Here is a 22,479-nt window from a genome sequence, read left to right on the forward strand (position 1 = left end):
GAAAGGAGAAAGCCACTGCTCTCCCAAAAACATTGCTACCTGTCAGCAGTTTACTAAAATTCACCTGGAGAAGCCAGTGCGCTATTGGAATAATGTTTTGTGAACAACTGAGACTAAAATAGAGTTTATTTGAAAAGCGTTATGTTTGGAGAAAAAAACCCCAGTGTATTACAACATGAAAACCTTTTTTTAACGCCTTTCAACTTGATCTTGAGCTATTGGTACTTGATGGGTGAACGCTCTGTAGGAAGATCGATCTTGCACAGTCCAGATAGGTCCACCAGGGTCTTCTCCGTATAGATGGCTCCACCAGGGTCTTCTCCGTATAGATGGCTCCACCAGGGTCTTCTCCGTATAGATGGCTCCACCAGGGTCTTCTCTACTGTTTACTTGATTGTATCAAGCCATCTGGTTGCTGGTCTTCCTCTTCGCCTTGTTCCTTCAGTTCTTCCAATCATGATGTTCTCCTTCAGTGATTGCTCTCTTCGTATGATGTGTTCAAAGTAGACAACTCATATCTTGGCGATCTTTGCTTCGAGTGACATGTCTGTCTTAATTTGTTCCAAAATTGAATTGTTTGTTCTTCTTGCCATCCATGGTATTGATAACATCCTTCTCCAGCACCACATTTTGAAGGCGTTGATTCTTCTTCTATCTTGTTCCTTTATCGTCCAAGCTTCGTAATTCATATGTTACTACAGAAAAGACCAGACTATGTATCAGCCAAGACCAGACTATGTACGAGCTGTGTCTTCATTACCAGTGAAATGTCCCTTGATTTGCGGACCTTGTCCAGTGACTTCATTGTTGATTTGCCCATAGCTATTTTCCTTTTGACTTCCGATGTTGCCGCTGCGTCTTGACTGATCATTGATCCAAGTAGATTGACATCCTTTACAAATTCCAATTCGTCGTCGCCCATCTCAAATGTGTCCTGGTCATACCTGGCAGTAGTCAATATCTTCGTCTTCTTTCTATTGAGCAGTCCCATGTTTGAGCTTTCCATCTTGATAAATTCTTCAATCCATTTACGCTTGTTGCTATAAATGTTGTATCGTCTGTGTAACCTCATACCACCTGTTAAACATGGTGGTGGAAATATAATAGTTTGACTGAGGATTGATGGAATAATGAAATCTGAATTATACCAGCAAATTCTAAAGGAAAATGTCTGGACATCTGTCTATGAGCTGAATCTCAGGAGAACGTGGGTCATGCAACGACGATCCAAAGTGCACAAGCTGTTCTATAAAAGAATAGTCCAAGAAGAATAAAGTAGAAGTTGTGGCACAGCCAAGTCAGAGCCTGAACTTAATATTATAGAAATGTTGTAGAGCACTTAAAGTGAGCAGTTCATGGGAGAAAGCAAACCAACAGAGATGAAGCTGTTTTATAGGAGGAATTGGCTAAAATTCCTCCAAACTGCGAACAGGGGCACATAAGGTCAGGGGGCCCATTTCTACCGCCAAAGGAGGTGGAATTGTGCATTATGAGGAGCTATTGGACTGGAAACGGCCCATATTCTGTTCTTGCACAGGGGCCCTCATCTGTCTGTGTCTGCCTTTGATTTAAGGGCGGACACCAGATCCTGAGAGCGATGCTCCATATAAATTTGCTACTCACAGACATGGGATAATGGATTATTTTTTTCATGTTAAAAATGACAAAGTCTAGTATTTTTGACTCATTTGTTTTCGTTCTCTTTATCCACGTTTAATAATAATGTGAAAATCTGATGTAGTTTTAGGTCAAATTTATGCAGAAATATCATCTGTAAGGAGTTTGTATGTTCTCCCCGTGTCTGCGTGGGTTTCCTCCGGGTTCTCCAGTTTCCTCCCACACTCCAAAGACATACAGATAGGGAATATAGATTGTGAGCCCCAATGGGGACAGTGTTGTTGATGTATGTGTGGCGCACCTGCGGCTTCAGGCGGGCGCCACAGGGTACTGCACCTCACTTAAGGTGCAGTATTCATCTTGGATATGGAGGAGGTCGTCGCTGGTAACAACCACAACCACGTAACACGGGGTGTCTGTCACTGGGACCGGGCTAGGGTAGGTGCTGGGGTGGCCATCACGAGGTATGGGACCTCATGCCCACTAGTTCAGGGACGCGGGAGATGGGGCTTGCACAACAGGAAGTTAGGAGTCATCCTACACACAAGAGCAGTTAGCACCAGACAGCGTCCGAGTGAGGACGGACTTAGGAACAAGCACAGACACGAACAGATCAGGACCCGTGGTTTGGAGCCAGAGGAAAGGAAGGGGGATCTCAGGGTTCGTGGGGAGTGCAGAAGGCACCCGTGACCCATTCCACGGCCGAGGAGCTGGGGTGGAGGGAAACAATCGTAAGGAGATGCACAGAAGGAAATGCCAGCCTCGACCTCGGAAGTATCCGGGACCGGCTGAAGCCCATCACAACGTAGCCCAGTACTCCAACGACAGAGTATTTCCAAGAAGTAAAGACCTTGAACTGCACCTTCTGTGTCATCCCATCACTGCCGGCGCCCTCACCATCGCGCCCCTGCGCCATAAGGCGACTACCACCACCACCGTCCTCCCTGGCGCCACAGCTCTGCCTGTGGAGAGCTGAACCATCCAAGCTGCGTTGTCATCCGCCCCAGCAGAGAAGTCCCGCATCGGCGGCTGATACTGGCTGCACACCACAGGTGGCGTCATGAACAACTACCCCCATCGTCTCCATCCCCAGCCTTTTATAGACACCCGGGGGTCACAGAACCGGACAAGGCCGCCTCGGCAACCCAGAAGCACCCCGGCCCGGCGACGAGTAAACCCCCGACCCCGTGGGCGCGTCATATGTAAAGCGCTGTGGAATTAATAGCGCTATGTAAATGAATAAATATTATTATTATTAGAAATATGAACAATTCTACAATTCTAGGGTACATAAACTTTGAAGCACCATTGTTCATGAACCTTAGAGGAACACTTTACTGATTTGTCCTTTCAATTTATACTTGATCCAATGTGGGCGCCTGAACTATCGCTGTAAAACAGGCGCTCAACTGTGTAGTGATGTCATAAACTGTTGGTGTCTTCCATCATTAGGCAGTCTTAATGTCATTCTTGGGCAAGGGAATGCCCGGGGCAGGTACAAAACAAAGGTAACAATGGGGATGGGAAGGGAGAGGAGGACACTGATGATAGGGAGCGGGGTACAGGTCACCTCCTGACACTAACCTGTGTCTGAAGCTTGAGCTCTCCTAACATTCTTATATGAGCCCTTTCCCTCGTCGCCGTCACGTGCCTAGTCCCTAACTGTCTTACCACTCACCCTGGCTAGTACCAAGGCCAGTGAGTGCACTAGACTTCACCACTACTGTAATAAGATACAGGGGAAGGAAGACAGACAGGGGGATATAGACAAAAAAATGATATACAGCAAACTATACTGCTGCAGCCAAACACCAGGGCTGTAGACAACACGGCTCCAACAGCTTCCAAAGACTTCCTCTCTCCATAGTGGTCCAGTTCAGAATGAATGCAATTCTATAACTGGCATCAGGTGATGGAACATGTGACTATTTAAAGGAAAGGGAAGTGGTCACAAATCGGCTGCACCTGAGATTGAACTAACCGGAAACTACCAGCAAGGAAAGAGTCAGCATCAAAAGAAAGCAATTATGTTTAAAACTCAGAGTCTCACAAGGCAATGTGAACTTAGATTCTAATCCTGTCACACGTCTCCTAAGACCCTTGTGACACCTAAGGCCTGAACAGACAAGTGCTGCCCGATGATATTGCCTGATAATAGAGGGTATGTTGGATTCACAGTAATAATTTAGCAAAAACTAGGCCACATTGCAGAAGCCATGTGAAAAGTTAGGTACTCCCCTTTAATTAATAGTATTAGAACAACCTTTATCAGCAATAACATGTACAGTAGTAATGATTTTCTGTGTGACTTTATCAGTTCCTTACATCATTTTGGAGGACTTTTACCCCCCCTCGAATTTACAACATTGCTTTAAAGGAATCTGTCAGCAAATTTCTGCTATATAATCTGATCACAGCATAACATAGGGCAAGAAAGTCTGATTCCAGGGATGTATCACTTACTGGCTGGCTTTGTCTAGTTTTCATAGAATTAGCTGATTTGTCTGATGTAAATGTAGCAGAGCTAAAAGTTAAACTGTGTATAACCCCGCCCACCACTCTGATTGGCAGCATCCTGTGTACACTGTGTATTGTGAGCTGGCTGCCAATCATTGGTGGGGGCGGGGTTACAAAGATTAGCTGGACTGGGCTGCATGTAAGCTCTAGTCAGGTTAATCACCTGATAATAATGCAGTGACTTCATTGAAACGACAACACACAGCCTAATAAGTGACACATCCCTGAAATCAGGATCTTGTGCCCTAGATAACCCTGCTCTCAGTTTAAATAGTAAAAACCTGCTGACAGATTCTGTTTAAAGGGGTAGTCCTCTACTCAAGTAACCTCAGTTTCATCCAAAGGAAGTGAGAGTGAAGCGACTCATTAGCGGCCACTGATTGACTGCAGAGTTAATATAGATTATATTCATGATTAATGGCAATCTTCTGAAGAGTGAACATCCCAGCATATTCATCCCAAGGTCAGATCATGCAATGCTCAGAGAACTTGCAAAAACATAAGAGCTACAGCTCAGACTCTAAAGGCCTGAGGTTATTATGCATAATATTAACACAGTACAACAGTGACATAACAATGTCATACGAGTCCCATGAGACCCAGTGCAGGATCAGCACTGGCACCGGAGGTGAGTACAGGCTGTTATTATTTTTCATGGTGATTGAGAAGGGGTTGTCCAAGTAGTAAACAATTCCTTTAAGTTATTTGATGTTTGTAGCATTCATTTCTTCAGTTTTCTTTGCCTTGTACTTGGCCAATTCAACACCTTGATTCCTTTCCTTTTTAACAAATCTGACGTATAGTTGCTGTAGTGCTTGGGATCAATGTCTTGTTGCATGGACCAGTTTTGGCCAAGCTTTAGAGTATAGTAAGTCTACATTGCAGAGGAGTTCATTGCCGGTTCCTTAGCTGCATAGTGCCCGATGTACTGCTCGTCGGGAGGACGAACGGGAGTGGACCCACTGGATCAACAGGTGGGACCGGGACTTACCCTGACGTGGGAGGGGCTTAACTTAGCGCTTACCTGAGCCTAAGAAGGGGAGAATGGGCTTGGCTGCTGGTAGACATCAGGTGCCACTCCTAGGACAGTGTTCGGGACTGTGGCAGCGGACCTCCAGGGCAGAGACGGGCTCAGGTACGGAAAGGTATAGTCTTTAGTATAGGAAGGTGCAGGTGGGTATGGGTGATGCGGACAGAACGGCTGGTACTGAGCGTACCGCAGATACTGACAGGTATGCGAAGGCGGGCACAGGTACAGGTCACAAACACAGGGAAATGTGACCTGACAACTAGCTAGCAAGCAGGTAAATGACTAGCTAATCACATTGTGCAGGCTCCCCTAAGGGGCGGAAGCCTTATGTACCTAGTGCCTCTCAGTCATAGGCTGAGAAGTTCTTCTGAGTACCTGGCATGCTACCCCTTTTAAAGAGTGCGTGTGCTTTAAGCGCATTCCCGGGGGACCTGCGCAGCGTGCACAGGCTCCGGGAGCAGGGGGCAGAAGGGGAGTTTGTAGGCGGCCGTGGAGCAGGAAGGACATGCGGTATGTCGTGTCCTTGCTGCAGGAGAGAGTCAGGATAGCGCAGAGACACCGGCATTGCTCCTGGGTCCTGTGGCTGCAAATCAAACCCAAATCATCACCACTCCACACCTGTGCTTCACGGTTGGTATGAAGTGATTGTGCTGATATGCTGTGTTTGGTTTTCTGCAAACGTGGCCCAGAGCATTATGGTCTCCTTGCTGCCATGTTCTTTTTAAGAAAGAAGAGTCCTGATAATTCTTCCAACCAAACCATACTCTCTCAGGTTTTTTTATTATTACATTCATTACCTTGAATATTTAGTTTACTAACCTAAGGCCTTTAGAGTCTGAGCTTTAGCTCTTGAGTTTTTGCAGTTTTTCTGAGCATTACATGATCTGATCTTGCAGTGAATTTACTGGGATATCAACTTATGGAAAGACTGTCATTAGTCACAAATGTTATCTACTTGTGAATAACCTTTCTTATTATCTTGCTTAGAAATGACCTTATAATCTTTCCTCAACTGATAGGCAACAACAATTGCTTCTCTAAAGGCCACGTCTCACTAAGCGACATCGCTGCTGAGTCACGGTTTTTGTGACGCAACAGCGATGTTGCTAGCGATGTCGCTGTGTGTGACATCCATCAACGACCTGGCCCCTGCTGTGAGGTTGCTGGTCTTTGCTGAATGTCCTGGACCATTTTTTGGTCTTTGCTCTCCCGCTGTGTTTGACAGCGAGAGAGCAACGATCTGAATGTGCAGGGAGCAGGGAGCCAGCTGCTGCGGACGCTGGTAACCAAGGTACACATCAGGTAACCAAGCAAAGGCTTTGCTTGGTTACCCGATATTTACCTTGGTTACCAGCATCCAAAGCTTCTAGAAGCTGGCTCCCTGCACACGCAGCCAAGGTACACATCGGGTAACTATAAGCAAAGCGCTTTGCTTAGTAACCTGATGTGTACCATGGTTACTAAACACAGCGTCGTTACACAGGTCGCTGGTGGCTGATCTCTGATCACTATAGAGATCTGCCTGATTGACAGCTCACCAGCGACCATGTAGCGACGCTCCAGCGATCCCTGCCAGGTCAGATCGCTGGTGGAATCGCTGGAGCATCGCTAAGTGTGACGGTACCTTAAGATAATTGCTGATGTCTTTCCTCCCTGGCATTGTGTTAACAACTACTTCAACGCTCCAGACCAGCAAACTGCCGAAACTTCTGCTTTTACACCCTCTTTTGTTTATATAGAAACACTAAGGGTGTACTTAATTTTTCACACACTGCTTCTGCATTTTGGCCTAGTTTTCATCACGTGTTGTTATTCATCTGAGGTTGTGTTTATAGAATTTTAAGACCTTCTAAAATCCAGATGTTTGGGATTTTTTTATTACTTCTTGACTGTAACCAAAGAATTCAAAGATGGTGCACTTAGTTTTCTCTGTGTATCTGTCTGTATAGGCCCTGCTACTATATATATTGCAGAGCATATACAGTAGTAAGCACTTTTTTAAGCATATACTATACAACGTGTTAGTGTTTTTGAGAAAATGCCTTTTAGGATTTTGTTCTTAAACCACAGTTTTCAGTTTTCAACATGATTGTTGCAAATCTTGTGATTTTGTTAAATCTTTGCTAAAATCCACAATGTATAAGTAGGATCTTATGATGAGTATCCCCGATTTTCACTAAAACACCTATAAAAAAAACTGCATAAAACAAACTGCATTCTAAAAGTTCTAAAGTTGCTTCTAAAAGTCTACAAAAAAAAATCTGTTTTTAATGTTGTATTTTTATGCTCCTCTCCCTGGTCTATGGAGTGTTTGTGTACGTGGCTGTATATAATCCAATTTCTAGAAGGGAACAAGCACAGATTCTGCCCCAGGAGGCCATTCCTTGCAACATGGTCCACAACTGTCATTATAATGGACACGCCAATGTCTTCGCTCCTAACGTCTTGGTGCTTGTGCCCTCCACAGCAGGCAGATGTCAGGAGTCCGCATCGTGTCTGCAGCCAGTTGTCTTCCAGCTCGATACCAGTCTGGATCTGGACCATACTCTTCATCAGCATCATCCAAGATCTCCCGTACTCCTTCAAGGAGATGTACAAAATGTTAATAGTCTGGTGTTACATTTGCTTTTCTATTTTTCCATTTTTATCACTGACACAACCATTGCCGCTGATTACCAACGTATCGACCTCACTAGAGTTTAACGACTATGCTTATGTGCCTACTGAAGTGTAACCACTATGCTTATGTGCCTAACCACTTTGCTTATGTGCCCACTGGAGTGTAACCAGAATGCTTATGTGCCTACTGGAGTGTAACCACTATGCTTATGTGCCTCACTGGAGTGTAACCACTATGCTTATGTGCCTACTGGAGTGTAACCACTATGCTTATGTGCCTACTGGAGTGTAACCACTATGCTTATGTGCCTACTGGAGTGTAACCACTATGCTTATGTGCCTACTGGAGTGTAACCACTATGCTTATGTGCCTCACTGGAGTGTAACCACTATGCTTATGTGCCTACTGGAGTTTAACCACTATGCTTATGTGCCTACTGGAGTGTAACCACTATGCTTATGTGCCTCACTGGAGTGTAACCACTATGCTTATGTGCCTCACTGGAGTGTAACCACTATGCTTATGTGCCTCACTGGAGTGTAACCACTATGCTTATGTGCCTACTGGAGTGTAACCACAATGCTTATGTGCCCACTGGAGTGTAACCACTATGCTTATGTGCCCACTGGAGTGTAACCACTATGCTTATGTGCCCACTGGAGTGTAACCACAATGCTTATGTGCCCACTGGAGTGTAACCACTATGCTTATGTGCCTCACTGGAGTGTAACCACTATGTTTATGTGCCTAACCACAATGCTTCTGTGCCCATTGGAGTGTAACCACAATGCTTCTGTGCCTACTGGAGTGTAACCACAATGCTTATGTGCCTACTGGAGTGTAACCACAATGCTTATGTGCCTACTGGAGTGTAACCACAATGCTTATGTGCCTACTGGAGTGTAACCACAATGCTTATGTGCCTACTGAACTGTAATTACTATGCTTATGTGCCTACTGAACTGTAATTACTATGCTTATGTGCCTACTGGAGTGTAATTACTATGCTTATGTGCCTACTGGAGTGTAACCACAATGCTTGTGTGCCTACTGGAGTGTAACCACAATGCTTGTGTGCCTACTGGAGTGTAACCACAATGCTTGTGTGCCTACTGGAGTGTAACCACAATGCTTGTGTGCCTACTGGAGTGTAACCACAATGCTTGTGTGCCTACTGGAGTGTAACCACTATGCTTATGTGCCTACTGGAGTGTAACCACTATGCTTATGTGCCTCACTGGAGTGTAACCACTATGCTTATGTGCCTCACTGGAGTGTAACCACTATGCTTATGTGCCTACTGGAGTGTAACCACTATGCTTGTGTGCCTACTGGAGTGTAATCACTATGCTTGTGTGCCTACTGGAGTGTATTCACTATGCTTTTGTGCCTCACCAGAGTTTAACTGTAAATCTGAAAACTCTAAATCCTTTCAAAGAAAAGCAAAAAAAAAAAGAAAATCATGACTTCGGGTGCATATTTTTTTTATTCTGGGGGAATGCTCTTTAAGACCTACAAGAGACTTTATTACAAGAACTCCTTTTCCAGTGAAGTCTTAAGTATCTCCACAAAGCGGCTGGGATTATTCAAACATCTCAATGTTGTTTTTAGACCTAATTTTAGCCGAGTGCAAACACAAGAATATTAGGTAAGATATATCCTGAGGACAAGGCTGATAACAGATTAAAATAACCACAAATGAAAAGCAGATGTCAACTAGGAAAAGTTCAGATTATGTGTCAGGAAAGAGATTTCCCCATAGAATCACCTTTTTTGGAGTTGTGCCGCTCTCAGTCAGACGTCTTATACCCTCCAGCCCATCCAAGCGACTCATTAAAAGAATCTCAGTGAATGATTAGTGCTGGATTATGTAAGTGATCCCCCGCAAGAGGCAGCCATGACTGAATGAAATGTCATGTCCTTCTTTTATTATTTTTACAGAAAAGACTTAACTTGTTATAATACTGCTCCCTATGTACAATAATATAACTACTATAATACTGCCCCTATGTACAATAATATAACTACTATAATACTGCTCCCTATGTACAATAATATAACTACTATAATACTGCCCTCTATGTACAAGAATATAACTACTATAATACTGCTCCTATGTACAGGAATATAACTATTATAATACTGCTCCTATGTACAAGAATATAACTACTATAATACTGCCCCTATGTACAAGAATATAATTACTATAATACTGCCCCCTATGTACAAGAATATAACTACTATAATACTGCCCCTATGTACAAGAATATAACTACTATAATACTGCCCCTATGTACAATAATATAACTACTATAATACTGCTCCCTATGTACAATAATATAACTACTATAATACTGCCCTCTATGTACAAGAATATAACTACTATAATACTGCTCCTATGTACAGGAATATAACTATTATAATACTGCTCCTATGTACAAGAATATAACTACTATAATACTGCCCCTATGTACAAGAATATAATTACTATAATACTGCCCCCTATGTACAAGAATATAACTACTATAATACTGCCCCTATGTACAAGAATATAACTACTATAATACTGCCCCCTATGTACAAGAATATAACTACTATAATACTGCCCCCTATGTACAAGAATATAACTACTATGATACTGCCCCCTATGTACAAGAATATAACTACTATAATACTGCTCCTATGTACAAGAATATAACTACTATGATACTGCCCCCTATGTACAAGAATATAACTACTATAATACTGCTCCCTATGTACAAGAATATAACTACTATAATACTGCTCCCTATGTACAAGAATATAACTACTATAATACTGCCCCTATGTACAAGAATATAACTACTATAATACTGCCCCCTATGTACAAGAATATAACTACTATAATACTGCCCCCTATGTACAAGAATATAACTACTATAATACTGCCCCCTATGTACAAGAATATAACTACTATAATACTGCTCTTTATGTACAAGAATATAACTACAATAATACTGCCCCCTATGTACAAGAATATAACTACTATAATACTGCCCCCTATGTACAAGAATATAACTACTATAATACTGCTCTTTATGTACAAGAATATAACTACTATAATACTGCCCCCTATGTACAAGAATATAACTACTATAATACTGCCCCCTATGTACAAGAATATAACTACTATGATACTGCCCCCTATGTACAAAAATATAACTACTATAATACTGCTCCTATGTACAAGAATATAACTACTATAATACTGCCCCCTATGTACAAGAATATAACTACTATAATACTGCCACTATGTACAAGAATATAACTACTAGAATTCTGCCCCTATGTACAAGAATATAACTACTATAATACTGCTCCCTATGTACAAGAATACAACTACTATAATACTGCCCCTATGTACAAGAATATAACTACTATAATACTGCCCCTATGTACAAGAATATAACAACTATAATACTGCTCCTATGTACAAGAATATAACTACTATAATACTGCCCCTATGTACAAGAATATAACTACTATAATGCTGCCCCTATGTACAAGAATATAACTACTATAATACTGCCCTTAATGTACAGGAATATAACTACTATAATACTGGATGCAATGATTTCCTATGGAGCGTCGTTTCCAGATGTGTTGGATTTTCTGCTGCTCTTGATAACACACTTGCTGTGTAATTCTGTGCACTTGTCTGCATCTTGGCTACTTGACTTGTAACGTGGCACGGGGCGGTAGCCATGGGCGAGTTCTACTTCATTAACATCCCGGCGTGCTACAGAATAATATGGATTCTGGGTGTGTGTGATATTATAAATGTGGACACTTTCACCTTCGGTCACGCCACGCTTTGTCTGGCATACGACCCCTTTGTCTCAGGGTGAAAAAAATCAGACAAGTTGGTAAAATCTTTCTTTCCACGGCAATAGACTCAGGTAATAAGACCTTACTTGTGAACAGTATACAGGCAAAACAGTACATTGATATCGCTAACGATATATCGTCGGGGTCACGGTGTTCGTGATGCACATCCGGTGCCGTTAGCGATATCGTTGTGTGTAAAGGAGCGACGATCAACGATCGCAAAAACGTCAAAAATCGTTGATCGTTGACACGTCACTCCTTTTAATAATATCGTTGGTGGTGCATGTCACTTGTTGTTCGTCGTTCCTGCGGCATCACACATCGCTATGTGTGACACCGCAGGAACGACGAACATCTCTCTACCTGCGTCCACCAGCAATGAGGATGGAAGGAGGTGGGCGGGATGTTCTGGCGCTCATCTCCGCCCCTCCGCTGCTATTGGGCGGCCGCTTAGTGACGCTGAACGAACCGCCTCCTTAAAGGAAAGATTGTTCAGTGTCTCTAGCGACGTCGTTAAGTAGGTATGTGCGTGTGACGCTGCTGTAGCGATATGGTTTGTGACGAAACAGCGATGTGGGCGGCTGCTATCGCTAGCGATGTTGCAGCGTGTAAAGCACTGTTAACTCCTTTCCCTACCAAGTCTCTCTCTTGCAGGTTTCACCCACCTGCCTGTGTGCTGGATCTCAGTCGCCATTTATTGTTCTTTCCTAAACTTGCTCCCTTGTTCAGAACACACCCACCCAAAAATACTTGTCTTCTTGCTCAAGGTCTCCACTACACCCACCGCCCTTGAAAAAGTGTAAATTCTGGGAATTCTAATTATCGTGATCAAACAGAAAAATCCTTGAATCTGAATTCAAAAGAAAGAACTGAACCCCGATTCATCAAGACCAGCAATCTTCTCGCCATTCTTAATGAGAAGTGTTGGAATCAGGAGCATCTGAAGAGTTGCGAGCACCTCTGTGACTAGAGTATGTATTCTGGCGTAGGGATCGCCACAGCCGATCATAAATTACCCCATCCTGTCCCAGTTTCGCCTTTTTAAGCAGAACCTGGAGAAACAGAAGTCCCCAAATTTTTGCACAACTCTGAGTTCTTGCAACTTTCCAAAGCAATGTACTCTAGAATTCCGGGGAAATTGCTTTGATGAATCAGAGGCCATGAATTTTATTTTAGTTGTCCACATTCTGGGGACACATTTTTTAATTTTTCCATAAATGCATATATTTTGGGCTAAAAAAAATTTTTTTTTTTTCTCAATTGGATTTCATTAAAAATGTTACACTATTTTTACAGAATATTTACCTGCAGATTCAACTTTGATATGTTGAGTGGTCAAACATCAGCAGAGAACAGCTCATGAAAAGAGTGATGAGTTACAAATGTGCCGCCCCTGCAGCAATCGCGCTGCTCGGATCCGGGGGTTTTGCTGTGGCTCGAGGGTCCCCGGACCCGGGGCTCAGTGGCCACTCAAATAAAAGGGGGAAATATTTACAAAGGGGACAGTTCGTGACGCCACCCATGGTGTGCGGTAAGGGAGTACCGCCACTGCCGATGGGAGTACCTGGGGTTGATGGAGCGGGGCAGCAAGATGGTGGTCCCTCCACGGGTAGGGAAGGCCCCGGGGCTCCGTAAGGATGGTGAATGGGATGGTGGAGTTGATTTGGGCAGGTCAGGACCCGGGGAGGCAAGTGTACTCACTCAGGCGGTGCAGTTGTTAGTGCGTTTCTCAGAATAAAAATTAATTTGGGGGTACCTCAAATCAATATTCTATCAGAAAAATACCCATTCACTTTGAGTGACAAAGAGGAAATTTTTAAAAAAAAATTAATTACTTTATTTGGATATTAAAAAGGACCCCCTTTTTTTAATATCCAAATAAAGTAATTAATTTTTTTAAAAAAATTTCCTCTTTGTCACTCAAAGTGAATGGGTATTTTTCTGATAGAACAGTTGTTAGTGCGGCCAATAAGTAGACTCTGACATGGAAGTAAACCAAGTCTCTGGGTGCCGCTGCCTCTCTGGGGAGCCCGTCCGGGTGTCCGTTCCCGCTGGTATTGCTTAGTGGTCCAGATCCTGCCTCCATGCACAATTGTGTAGATGTTCCTGAGTGATCCTTCGGCCTGAAGCTGTCGGGGTCCCGCTCTCTATATTGAAATAGTGGAGCTGTGCTCTCGATGACTGACACTTGGGATTTGTGTAGGCCACATAAGCTGGAAAGCCCTATCCCCCTCGTTGTGTTGGTGCCTTTTGATCTCTGAGCTCTTGGGGAAAGTTCATAAAGAGACTATCCTCCACAGGTTAATTATCAGGTTGCGTGAAGCTACTCCCTGATCTAGGGTCCAGTACCCCGCCGTGCTCGGTACTGGTCCGGTTACTGGACTTCTGGTGCTGACCATTCTCCAAAACTAAGTCTGCTACACCTCCTCCAAGACCCTGTGACCGGGTCTCCGACTCCTCTGGTCCCAGACCACCATCCGCGACCCAACCAAGGTCACACATGGAGCTCCAACTCCCTCAGCTCCTCACTCTCTGAGGGCTACTACAGAACTGACTATGTCCCTCCCACCAGTCTGCCTGACCCCTAGGCGGGCGGCCCTTTTCCATCTACACCACCCACTGGTGTGCCTGACAGGGTGTGGTGTGAGGTGTGGTTAGGATTTGAGTGCTGATGGAAGCAACACCAAAGATTAGGATCCCAGAACCATGGAGGATGGGTTCTGCACCATAAGAGACAGGAGTGCAGTTCCCTGTGACACCCTGATAGAGTCAGGGGTGTCACACACACTACCCATCAAACCATCACAATGAGCTCACTGATGGATCCCCAGTTAATTCATTCTGCAGCCAATAATAGTGAAACACACAGAGGCTGTGAAAAGTAAATAGTGCAATATTTTTAATGAAAACCAACTGTAAAAAATGATTTCAAACTATCACAGTGAGCTCGCTGACGGATCCTCAGCTAGCTCATTCCTCCAATAATAGTGAAACACACATAGGCATAGAAAGCACATGGTGCAATATTTTCAATAAAACCAGACACAAGTATAAGCATTTAAGTAAAGAAAAAAATGTCCCCAAAGGTCACAACCCCACTGCTCGTATTAGAGAAGTCACTCATAGTGGCCATACTTTGCAGATACAAATCCCTGGAGAACCCCTTTAAATGCCACATGTTGACTATTTTGTGTGCCGCGCTGTGATTGGCTGTAGGGTCTCGTTTGTTACAGAACAGTAGCGGTGGCAGCGCAGACGTCTTGGTGTTTGGATAAGACATACTTTTATGATAGCTGTGTTATGATTCCAGAATTCTCTTTTATATAAAGTATCTTATACGTTTACTTTCCTGATTCTTCCAGTAACGTCTTCAGAGAGTAAACATCGATTAATAATGTAACGTGTGTGACGCTCATTTACTGCATTACTCACAATGGGCACAGGGGGCGCTCAGGGAGATAAGTAAGGTGTAAGGGGGGCTTTACACGTTGCGACATCGCTAATGATATATCATCGGGGTCACGTCGTTAGTGACGCACATCTGGCGCCGGTAGCGACATCGCAACGTGTAAATCCTAGGTGCGACGATGAACGAGCACAGAAGCGTACAATCTCGCTGATATGTGTAGCGTCGTTCATTTCCATAATGTCGGGTCGATCGCAGGTACGATGTTTGTAGTTCCTGCGGCAGCACACATCGCTGTGTGTAAACCCGCAGGAGCGACAAACATCTCCTTACCTGCGTCCACCAGCAATGTGGAAGGGAGAAGGTGGGCGGGATGTTATGTCCTGCTCATCTCCGCCCCTCCGCTTCTATTGGCCGGCCGATTAGGGACGTCGCGGTGACGCCGAATGCACCTCCCCCTTGAAGGAGGGATTGTTCGGCGGTCACAGCGACGTCGCCGAGCAGGTATGTGCGTGTGAAGCTGCCGGAAGCGATAATGTTCGCACCAGCAGCAATCACCACATATCGCATGTGCGACGGTGGCGGGGGCTATCGCGCTGGACATTGCTAGCAATTGTTAGCGATGTCGCAACGTGTAAAGCACGCCTAAGTGTCTATTTTATACAAACAATAACCTGTTTTTAAAAGGAATCTCAATATGAAAAAGAAAAAAGTAACCGGAGCAAACAGACAATTGTGAACAAGTGCAAACTGTAAACCACAGCATGCAAACAGACAAAGGTGAATAGGTACAAACTGTAACTACAGCATCCAAACAGACAAATGTGAACAAGTGCAAACTGTAACTACAGTATCCAAACAGACAAATGTGAACAGGAACAAACTCTAACCAGAGCATCCAAACAGACAAATGTAAACAGGTGCAAACTCTAACCAGAGCATCCAAACAGACAAATGTGAACAGGAACAAACTCTAACCAGAGCATCCAAACAGACAAATATGAACAGGAACAAACTCTAACCAGAGCATCCAAACAGACAAATGTGAACAGGTGCAAACTGTAACCAGAGCATCCAAACAGACACGTGAACAGGTGCAAACCGAAAATGCAATGTACTACTAAAAATATACAGAAGGTTAGGATACCCCCTGGATGGTTAGATGCCCACTGGAAGGTTAGGATGCCCCCTGGAAGGTTAGGATGCCCCCTGGAAGGTTAGGATGCCCCCTGGATAGTTAGGTGCCCCTGGATGGTTAGGGGGTTAGGTGCCCCCTGGAAGGTTAAGATGCTCCCTGGAAGGTTAAGATGCTCCCTGGAAGGTTAGGTGCCCCCCGGAAGGTTAGGTGCCCCCTTGATGGTTATGATGCCCCTGGATGGTTAGGTGGATGATTAGGTGCCCCCTGGATGGTTAGGTGCCTCATGGAAGGTTAGGATGCTCCCTGGAAGATTATGATGACCCCTGGAAGGTTAGGATGCTCCTTGAAAGGCTAGCTGTCCCCTGGAAAGTTTGGATGCCCCCTGGATGGTTAGGATGCTCCCTGGATAGCTAGGATGCCCCCTATAACGTTAGCATGCCCCTTGGATGGTTAGGATGCCCTCTGGAAGGTTAGCATACCCCCTGGAAGGTTGGCATGCCCCCTGGAAGGTTAGCATGCCCCCTGGATGGTTAGGATGCCCTCTGGAAGGTTAGCATGCCCCCTGGAAGGTTAGCATATCCCCTGGAAGGTTAGGTGCCCCCTGGATGGTTAGGATGCCCCCTATAATGTTAGAATGCCCCCTGGATGGTTAGGATGCCCTCTGGAAGGTTAGCATACCCCCTGGAAAGTTAGCATGCCCCCTGGAAGGTTAGCATGCCCCCTGGAAGGTTAGCATGCCCCCTGGAAGGTTAGCATACCCCCTGGAAGGTTAGCATACCCCCTGGAAGGTTAGCATACCCCCTGGAAGGTTAGGTGCCCCCTGGATGGTTAGGATGCCCCCTATAATGTTAGAATGCCCCCTGGATGGTTAGGATGCCCTCTGGAAGGTTAGCATACCCCCTGGCAGGTTAGCATACCCCCTGGAAGGTTAGGTGCCCCCTGGATGGTTAGGTGCCCCCTATAATGTTAGAATGCCCCCTGGATGGTTAGGATGCCCCCTGGATGGTTAGGATGCCCCCTATAATGTTAGAATGCCCCCTGGATGGTTAGGATGCCCTCTGGAAGGTTAGCATACCCCCTGGCAGGTTAGCATACCCCCTGGAAGGTTAGGTGCCCCCTGGATGGTTAGGATGCCCCCTATAATGTTAGAATGCCCCCTGGATGGTTAGGATGCCCCCTGGAAGGTTAGGTGCCCCCCTGGATGGTTGAGATGCCCCCTATAATGTTAGAATGCCCCCTGGATGGTTAGGATGCCCCCTGGAAGGTTAGGTGCCCCCTGGATGGTTAGGATTCCCCCTATAATGTTAGAATGCCCCCTGGATGGTTAGGTGCCCCCCGGAAGGTTAGGTGCCCCCTTGATGGTTATGATGCCCCTGGATGGTTAGGTGGATGATTAGGTGCCCCCTGGATGGTTAGAATGCCCCCTATAATGTTAGAATGCCCCCTGGATGGTTAGGATGCCCCCTGGAAGGTTAGGTGCCCCCTGGATGGTTAGGATTCCCCCTATAATGTTAGAATGCCCCCTGGATGGTTAGGTGCCCCCCGGAAGGTTAGGTGCCCCCTTGATGGTTAGGATTCCCCCTATAATGTTAGAATGCCCCCTGGATGGTTAGGATGCCCCCTGGAAGGTTAGGTGCCCCCTGGATGGTTAGGATTCCCCCTATAATGTTAGAATGCCCCCTGGATGGTTAGGATGCCCCCTGGAAGGTTAGGTGCCCCCTGGATGGTTAGGATTCCCCCTATAATGTTAGAATGCCCCCTGGATGGTTAGGTGCCCCCCGGAAGGTTAGGTGCCCCCTTGATGGTTATGATGCCCCTGGATGGTTAGGTGGATGATTAGGTGCCCCCTGGATGGTTAGAATGCCCCCTATAATGTTAGAATGCCCCCTGGATGGTTAGGATGCCCCCTGGAAGGTTAGGATGCCCCCTGGAAGGTTAGGTGCCCCCTGGAAGGTTAGGTGCCCCCTGGATTCTGCCCCTTTAAAATTGGATGTTCCAGCACATGCCAGAGAATAATCCTTTCTATCCTGTTCTAGGCATCTGGCTGAAGGTCGGACCCCTGGAGGCCACCATCATTATTATCCTGCTAAATTAAGCTGAGTTTACAGTCCATACAGCGAGCACCGTGGGAAAAGATGGGGCAGCCCGGTACTGGGGGTCTGCAGCGCTACGGACGGGAATGAATGGACACGGCTGTTATTCTCGCCGTCTCCTGCACTTACATGATGACTGATGAGGACAGAAATAGACACAATGTTATTCCAGAGAGAAAAACTCCAGCTAATTCATAAAACCTGCTATATAAGGCTGGGGACAGCAAGAGCCCAGCAATGCACTGAGGTCCTGACCGGCCCGATGGCACATAACACAGTGATATCTCACTGCAGGGATTATCTGTGGTGTTACATGGGACTGCAGGTGACATCTACTACACTATCTGTACTCAGAGAGGTATCACTGTGTTATCTGTGGTGTTACATGGGACTGCAGGTGACATCTACTACACTATTCCGGGTACTCCGGTTTCCTCCCACACGCCAAAGACATACAGATAGGGACTCTAGATTGTGAGCCCCAATGGGGACAGTGTTGCCAATGTATGTAAAGTGCTATGGAATTAATAGCGCTATATAAATGAATAAAATTATTATTATTAATTATTATTATTATCTGTACTCAGAGAGGTATCGCTGTGTTATTTGTGGTGTTACATGGGACTGCAGGTGACATCTACTACATTATCAGTGCTCAGAGAGTTATCACTGTGTTATCTGTGGTGTTACATAGGACTGCAGGTGACATCTACTACATTATCTGTACTCAGAGAGTTATCACTGTGTTATCTGTGGTGTTACATAGGACTGCAGGTGACATCTACTACATTACCTGTACTCAGAGAGTTATCACTGTGTTATCTGTGGTGTTACATAGGACTGCAAGTGACATCTACTACATTATCTGTATTCAGAGATATCACTGTTGTCTGTGGTGTTACATAGGACTGCAGGCAACATCTACTACATTATCTGTACTCAGAGAGGTATCACTGTGTTATCGGTGGTGTTACATAGGACTGCAGGTGACATCTACTACATTATCTGTAATCAGAGAGTTATCACTGTGTTTTCTGTGGTGTTACATAGGACTGCAGGTGACATCTACTACATTATCTGTACTCAGAGAGGTATCACTGTGTTATCTGTGGTGTTACATAGGACTGCAGGTGACATCTACTACACCATTTGCACCCAAATAAATAGTACACTGGGTGGCTTAGCTACTGCTACATCGTGCTTTAATTAATAGTACAGATAGTACTTATATAATACTGCACAGTACATAGTACAAATCAGTTCCCTGACACCTAAAACGTACATAATGCTGTAGTACCTGTATATTTTGATCTTACAGTGCATAGATAAAGGTACATAGGGTTGAGATAAATAATACCTGGGGTGCTTAGATAAACCGTAAAACTAAAAAAATAGTGATACAAAGTGACCAGATAGCGCCATACAGCTAAGATAGACAGTGTAAGGGCTCAGACCACACTACATTTGTGGTGAGTATTGGGCACATACGCTCAGGAGGTGTATGACCAAAATCTATAGCTAGCCATCCATCCACTACAGGGACCCATTTTAATGAAATGTATACTGCATCTATATGTTTCCTTGCAGCGGCCTTCTATATAGGAAAGTGCAGGATGCAGTTAAACAATGCAGTTAAACAAGGGAAGCAGAAATAACTTACTAGTCACAGTTTGGTCAATGGGGACTTATGGGCACATTACAGTATATGTTGGGAATGCTCCTGATGTAATGCAATATGCACTAAGCCTTCCTATGCTTGGATAGTGCTCAGATAATAATACAATACAGCACCCTTAGGCTCCGTTCACATGTCCAGTAGTTATTTGCACTTTTGGATCCATTTTGGGATGTAAAACTTTCTGACACAGGACCCGTTCATTTGAATGGGCACAGACGATTTTTTAGCTGCAGCCTTCAAAACATTTTTGTCCGGGCAACCCCCCCCCCGTCCACATATTAATTGAATGTTTATTTTTTTAACAGTGAAGTCTATGGGAACGGAATCATCCAGTATGTCATCCGTTTAGGTCCATTTTAAACCTATGGTATTTATTTGCACCCTTTTTGTTAAATTGGATCTGGATGATAATTGGACGTGTGAACAGAGTCAACTGTTGCAGATGTCTGATTACATAGTGCTTACAGTGTCGGTGTGCATAATCGCAGCACATACAATGTAACATAATGATGTGTTTCTTTTTAAGCTCACGGCAGATGATAATTCCTGACTGTGTATGGTCAGCCCAGCACAGGGGCCCGATCAAGTCACCGGTGACCATCCAGGATGCCCACATTACCTGGAGTTCCGGAGCAAAGTGGAGATGCCCAGCACCCCTCCCCTCCTCCATCCTCCTCTGCCCTGGTGAAGGTGAGTGTCCTATATCTACATAATGATCATCTGCACAGAACATATTGACTGGTTCAGCCAATATCCTAATGTGTCTGGGTGCACTGGGCACTTGATAGTCGTGAGAGCTAAACATCCATTATGTTCGATTTTAGATTACCGATCCTTTGGATCTCCTGGAATAAAAAGCCGCCCCCTAGGTGACTGTCTCATGGAGAATACAGAAATTCTCAACTGAGCAAGTGCTCCTGTGTATGGGAGAACCGGCTGAGATAGCTGTCGACCGAACGACAGCCACTGTGACAATTATGTAGATACTCTGGAATCTGATAGCGTGGAATATAACGAAACTGAGACAAGGGTTGAGTAAATACTCTATTAACAAATAATAAACACAGTGCAAATAACAGAGCATAACAGAAGGCAACTACAAATTAAATGTAAGTGCAAACAGCATTAATATGTGAATGTCCTGACAGCATATGCGGTATTGCGCACAGAAAACAAGTGGTGAATGTCCAGAAGTTATATGCACAGCAAACAAGTGGTGAATGTCCAGAAGTTATATGCACAGCAAACAAGTGGTGAATGTCCAGAAGTTATATGCACAGCAAACAAGTGGTGAATGTCCAGAAGTTATATGCACAGCAAACAAGTGGTGAATGTCCAGAAGTTATATGCACAGCAAACAAGTGGTGAATGTCCAGAAGTTATATGCACAGCAAACAAGTGGTGAAATGTCCAGAAGTTATATGCACAGGAAACAAGAGGCGAATGTCCAGAAATTATATGCACAGGAAACAAGAGGCGGATGTCCAGAAATTATATGCACAGCAAATAAGTGGTGAATGTCCAAAAGTTATATGCACAGCAAAGAAGTGGTGAATGTCCAGAAGTTATATGAACAGCAAACAAGTGGTGAATGTCCAGAAGTTATATGCACAGCAAACATGTGGCGAATGTCCAGAAGTTATTTGCACAGCAAACAAGTGGCGAATGTCCAGAAGTTATATGCACAGCAAACAAGTGGTGAAATGTCCAGAAGTTATATGCACAGGAAACAAGAGGCGAATGTCCAGAAATTATATGCACAGGAAACAAGAGGCGGATGTCCAGAAATTATATGCACAGCAAATAAGTGGTGAATGTCCAAAAGTTATATGCACAGCAAACAAGTGGTGAATGTCCAGAAGTTATATGCACAGCAAACAAGTGGTGAATGTCCAGAAGTTATATGCACAGCAAACAAGTGGTGAATCTCCAGAAGTTATTTGCAGGTGTGCACACAACACTAATGCAAGAAAGTCCAGAAGTTATGACCAGTATAGTATGCAGTAGTGCACACAGCCAACAAATAAGTGAATGTTAGAATCCTATGCAGGAGTGTGCACAACAAACAATTGGTTACCAGTGTACTCCAGGGCTGACAAAGTCCCGCACAAGTCCAGCACACAGCCCGTACAGATAGAGTCCAGGGTTAAATACACTGATAAACAGAGAATCTGGTTCTTACAGATCAAGGTAGTGCAGCAGTATAGAGCTCTTGTGCTAGAATCCTTGAAGGGAGGGAACCACAGCCAGGATCAGGATAGTGCACTGTAGACTGCAGTCAGCTGGGCAGTAATGAGGTGGAGCACAGAACTAACAAGAGGCAGCAAGCCCAGAGAGAGCACAAAATACTCAGGCAAGGAATAAATCCCGAAACAGTGCTTATAAGCATGGCAGCCGGAAAGTTCAAGGGCAAGACTCCATCTTGGACGAGGGCAAGAAAACACAATAAGTTCCATGGAAACCCTGGACCTTACAGCCACCTCATGTATCTGGTGGGCTTCAGGGTCCAGGAA

The 22,479-nt window shown here is 44.7% G+C and overlaps 1 protein-coding gene across 2 annotated transcripts in view; it reads left to right on the forward strand.

The window, feature by feature from the left end:
* IRAG1 (inositol 1,4,5-triphosphate receptor associated 1) overlaps positions 1-22,479 on the forward strand; it is a 126,358-nt gene that overhangs the window by 40,300 nt on the left and 63,579 nt on the right. For both annotated transcript variants that reach the window (XM_075325801.1, XM_075325802.1), the window contains one exon: positions 20,493-20,656. In XM_075325801.1, coding sequence (XP_075181916.1) covers positions 20,573-20,656 — 84 coding nt within the window. In that variant the 5' untranslated portion in view covers positions 20,493-20,572. The remainder of the gene's footprint in view (positions 1-20,492; positions 20,657-22,479) is intronic.

The sequence above is a fragment of the Anomaloglossus baeobatrachus genome, chromosome 10, assembly GCF_048569485.1.
Source record: "Anomaloglossus baeobatrachus isolate aAnoBae1 chromosome 10, aAnoBae1.hap1, whole genome shotgun sequence".
NCBI lineage: Eukaryota > Metazoa > Chordata > Amphibia > Anura > Aromobatidae > Anomaloglossus > Anomaloglossus baeobatrachus.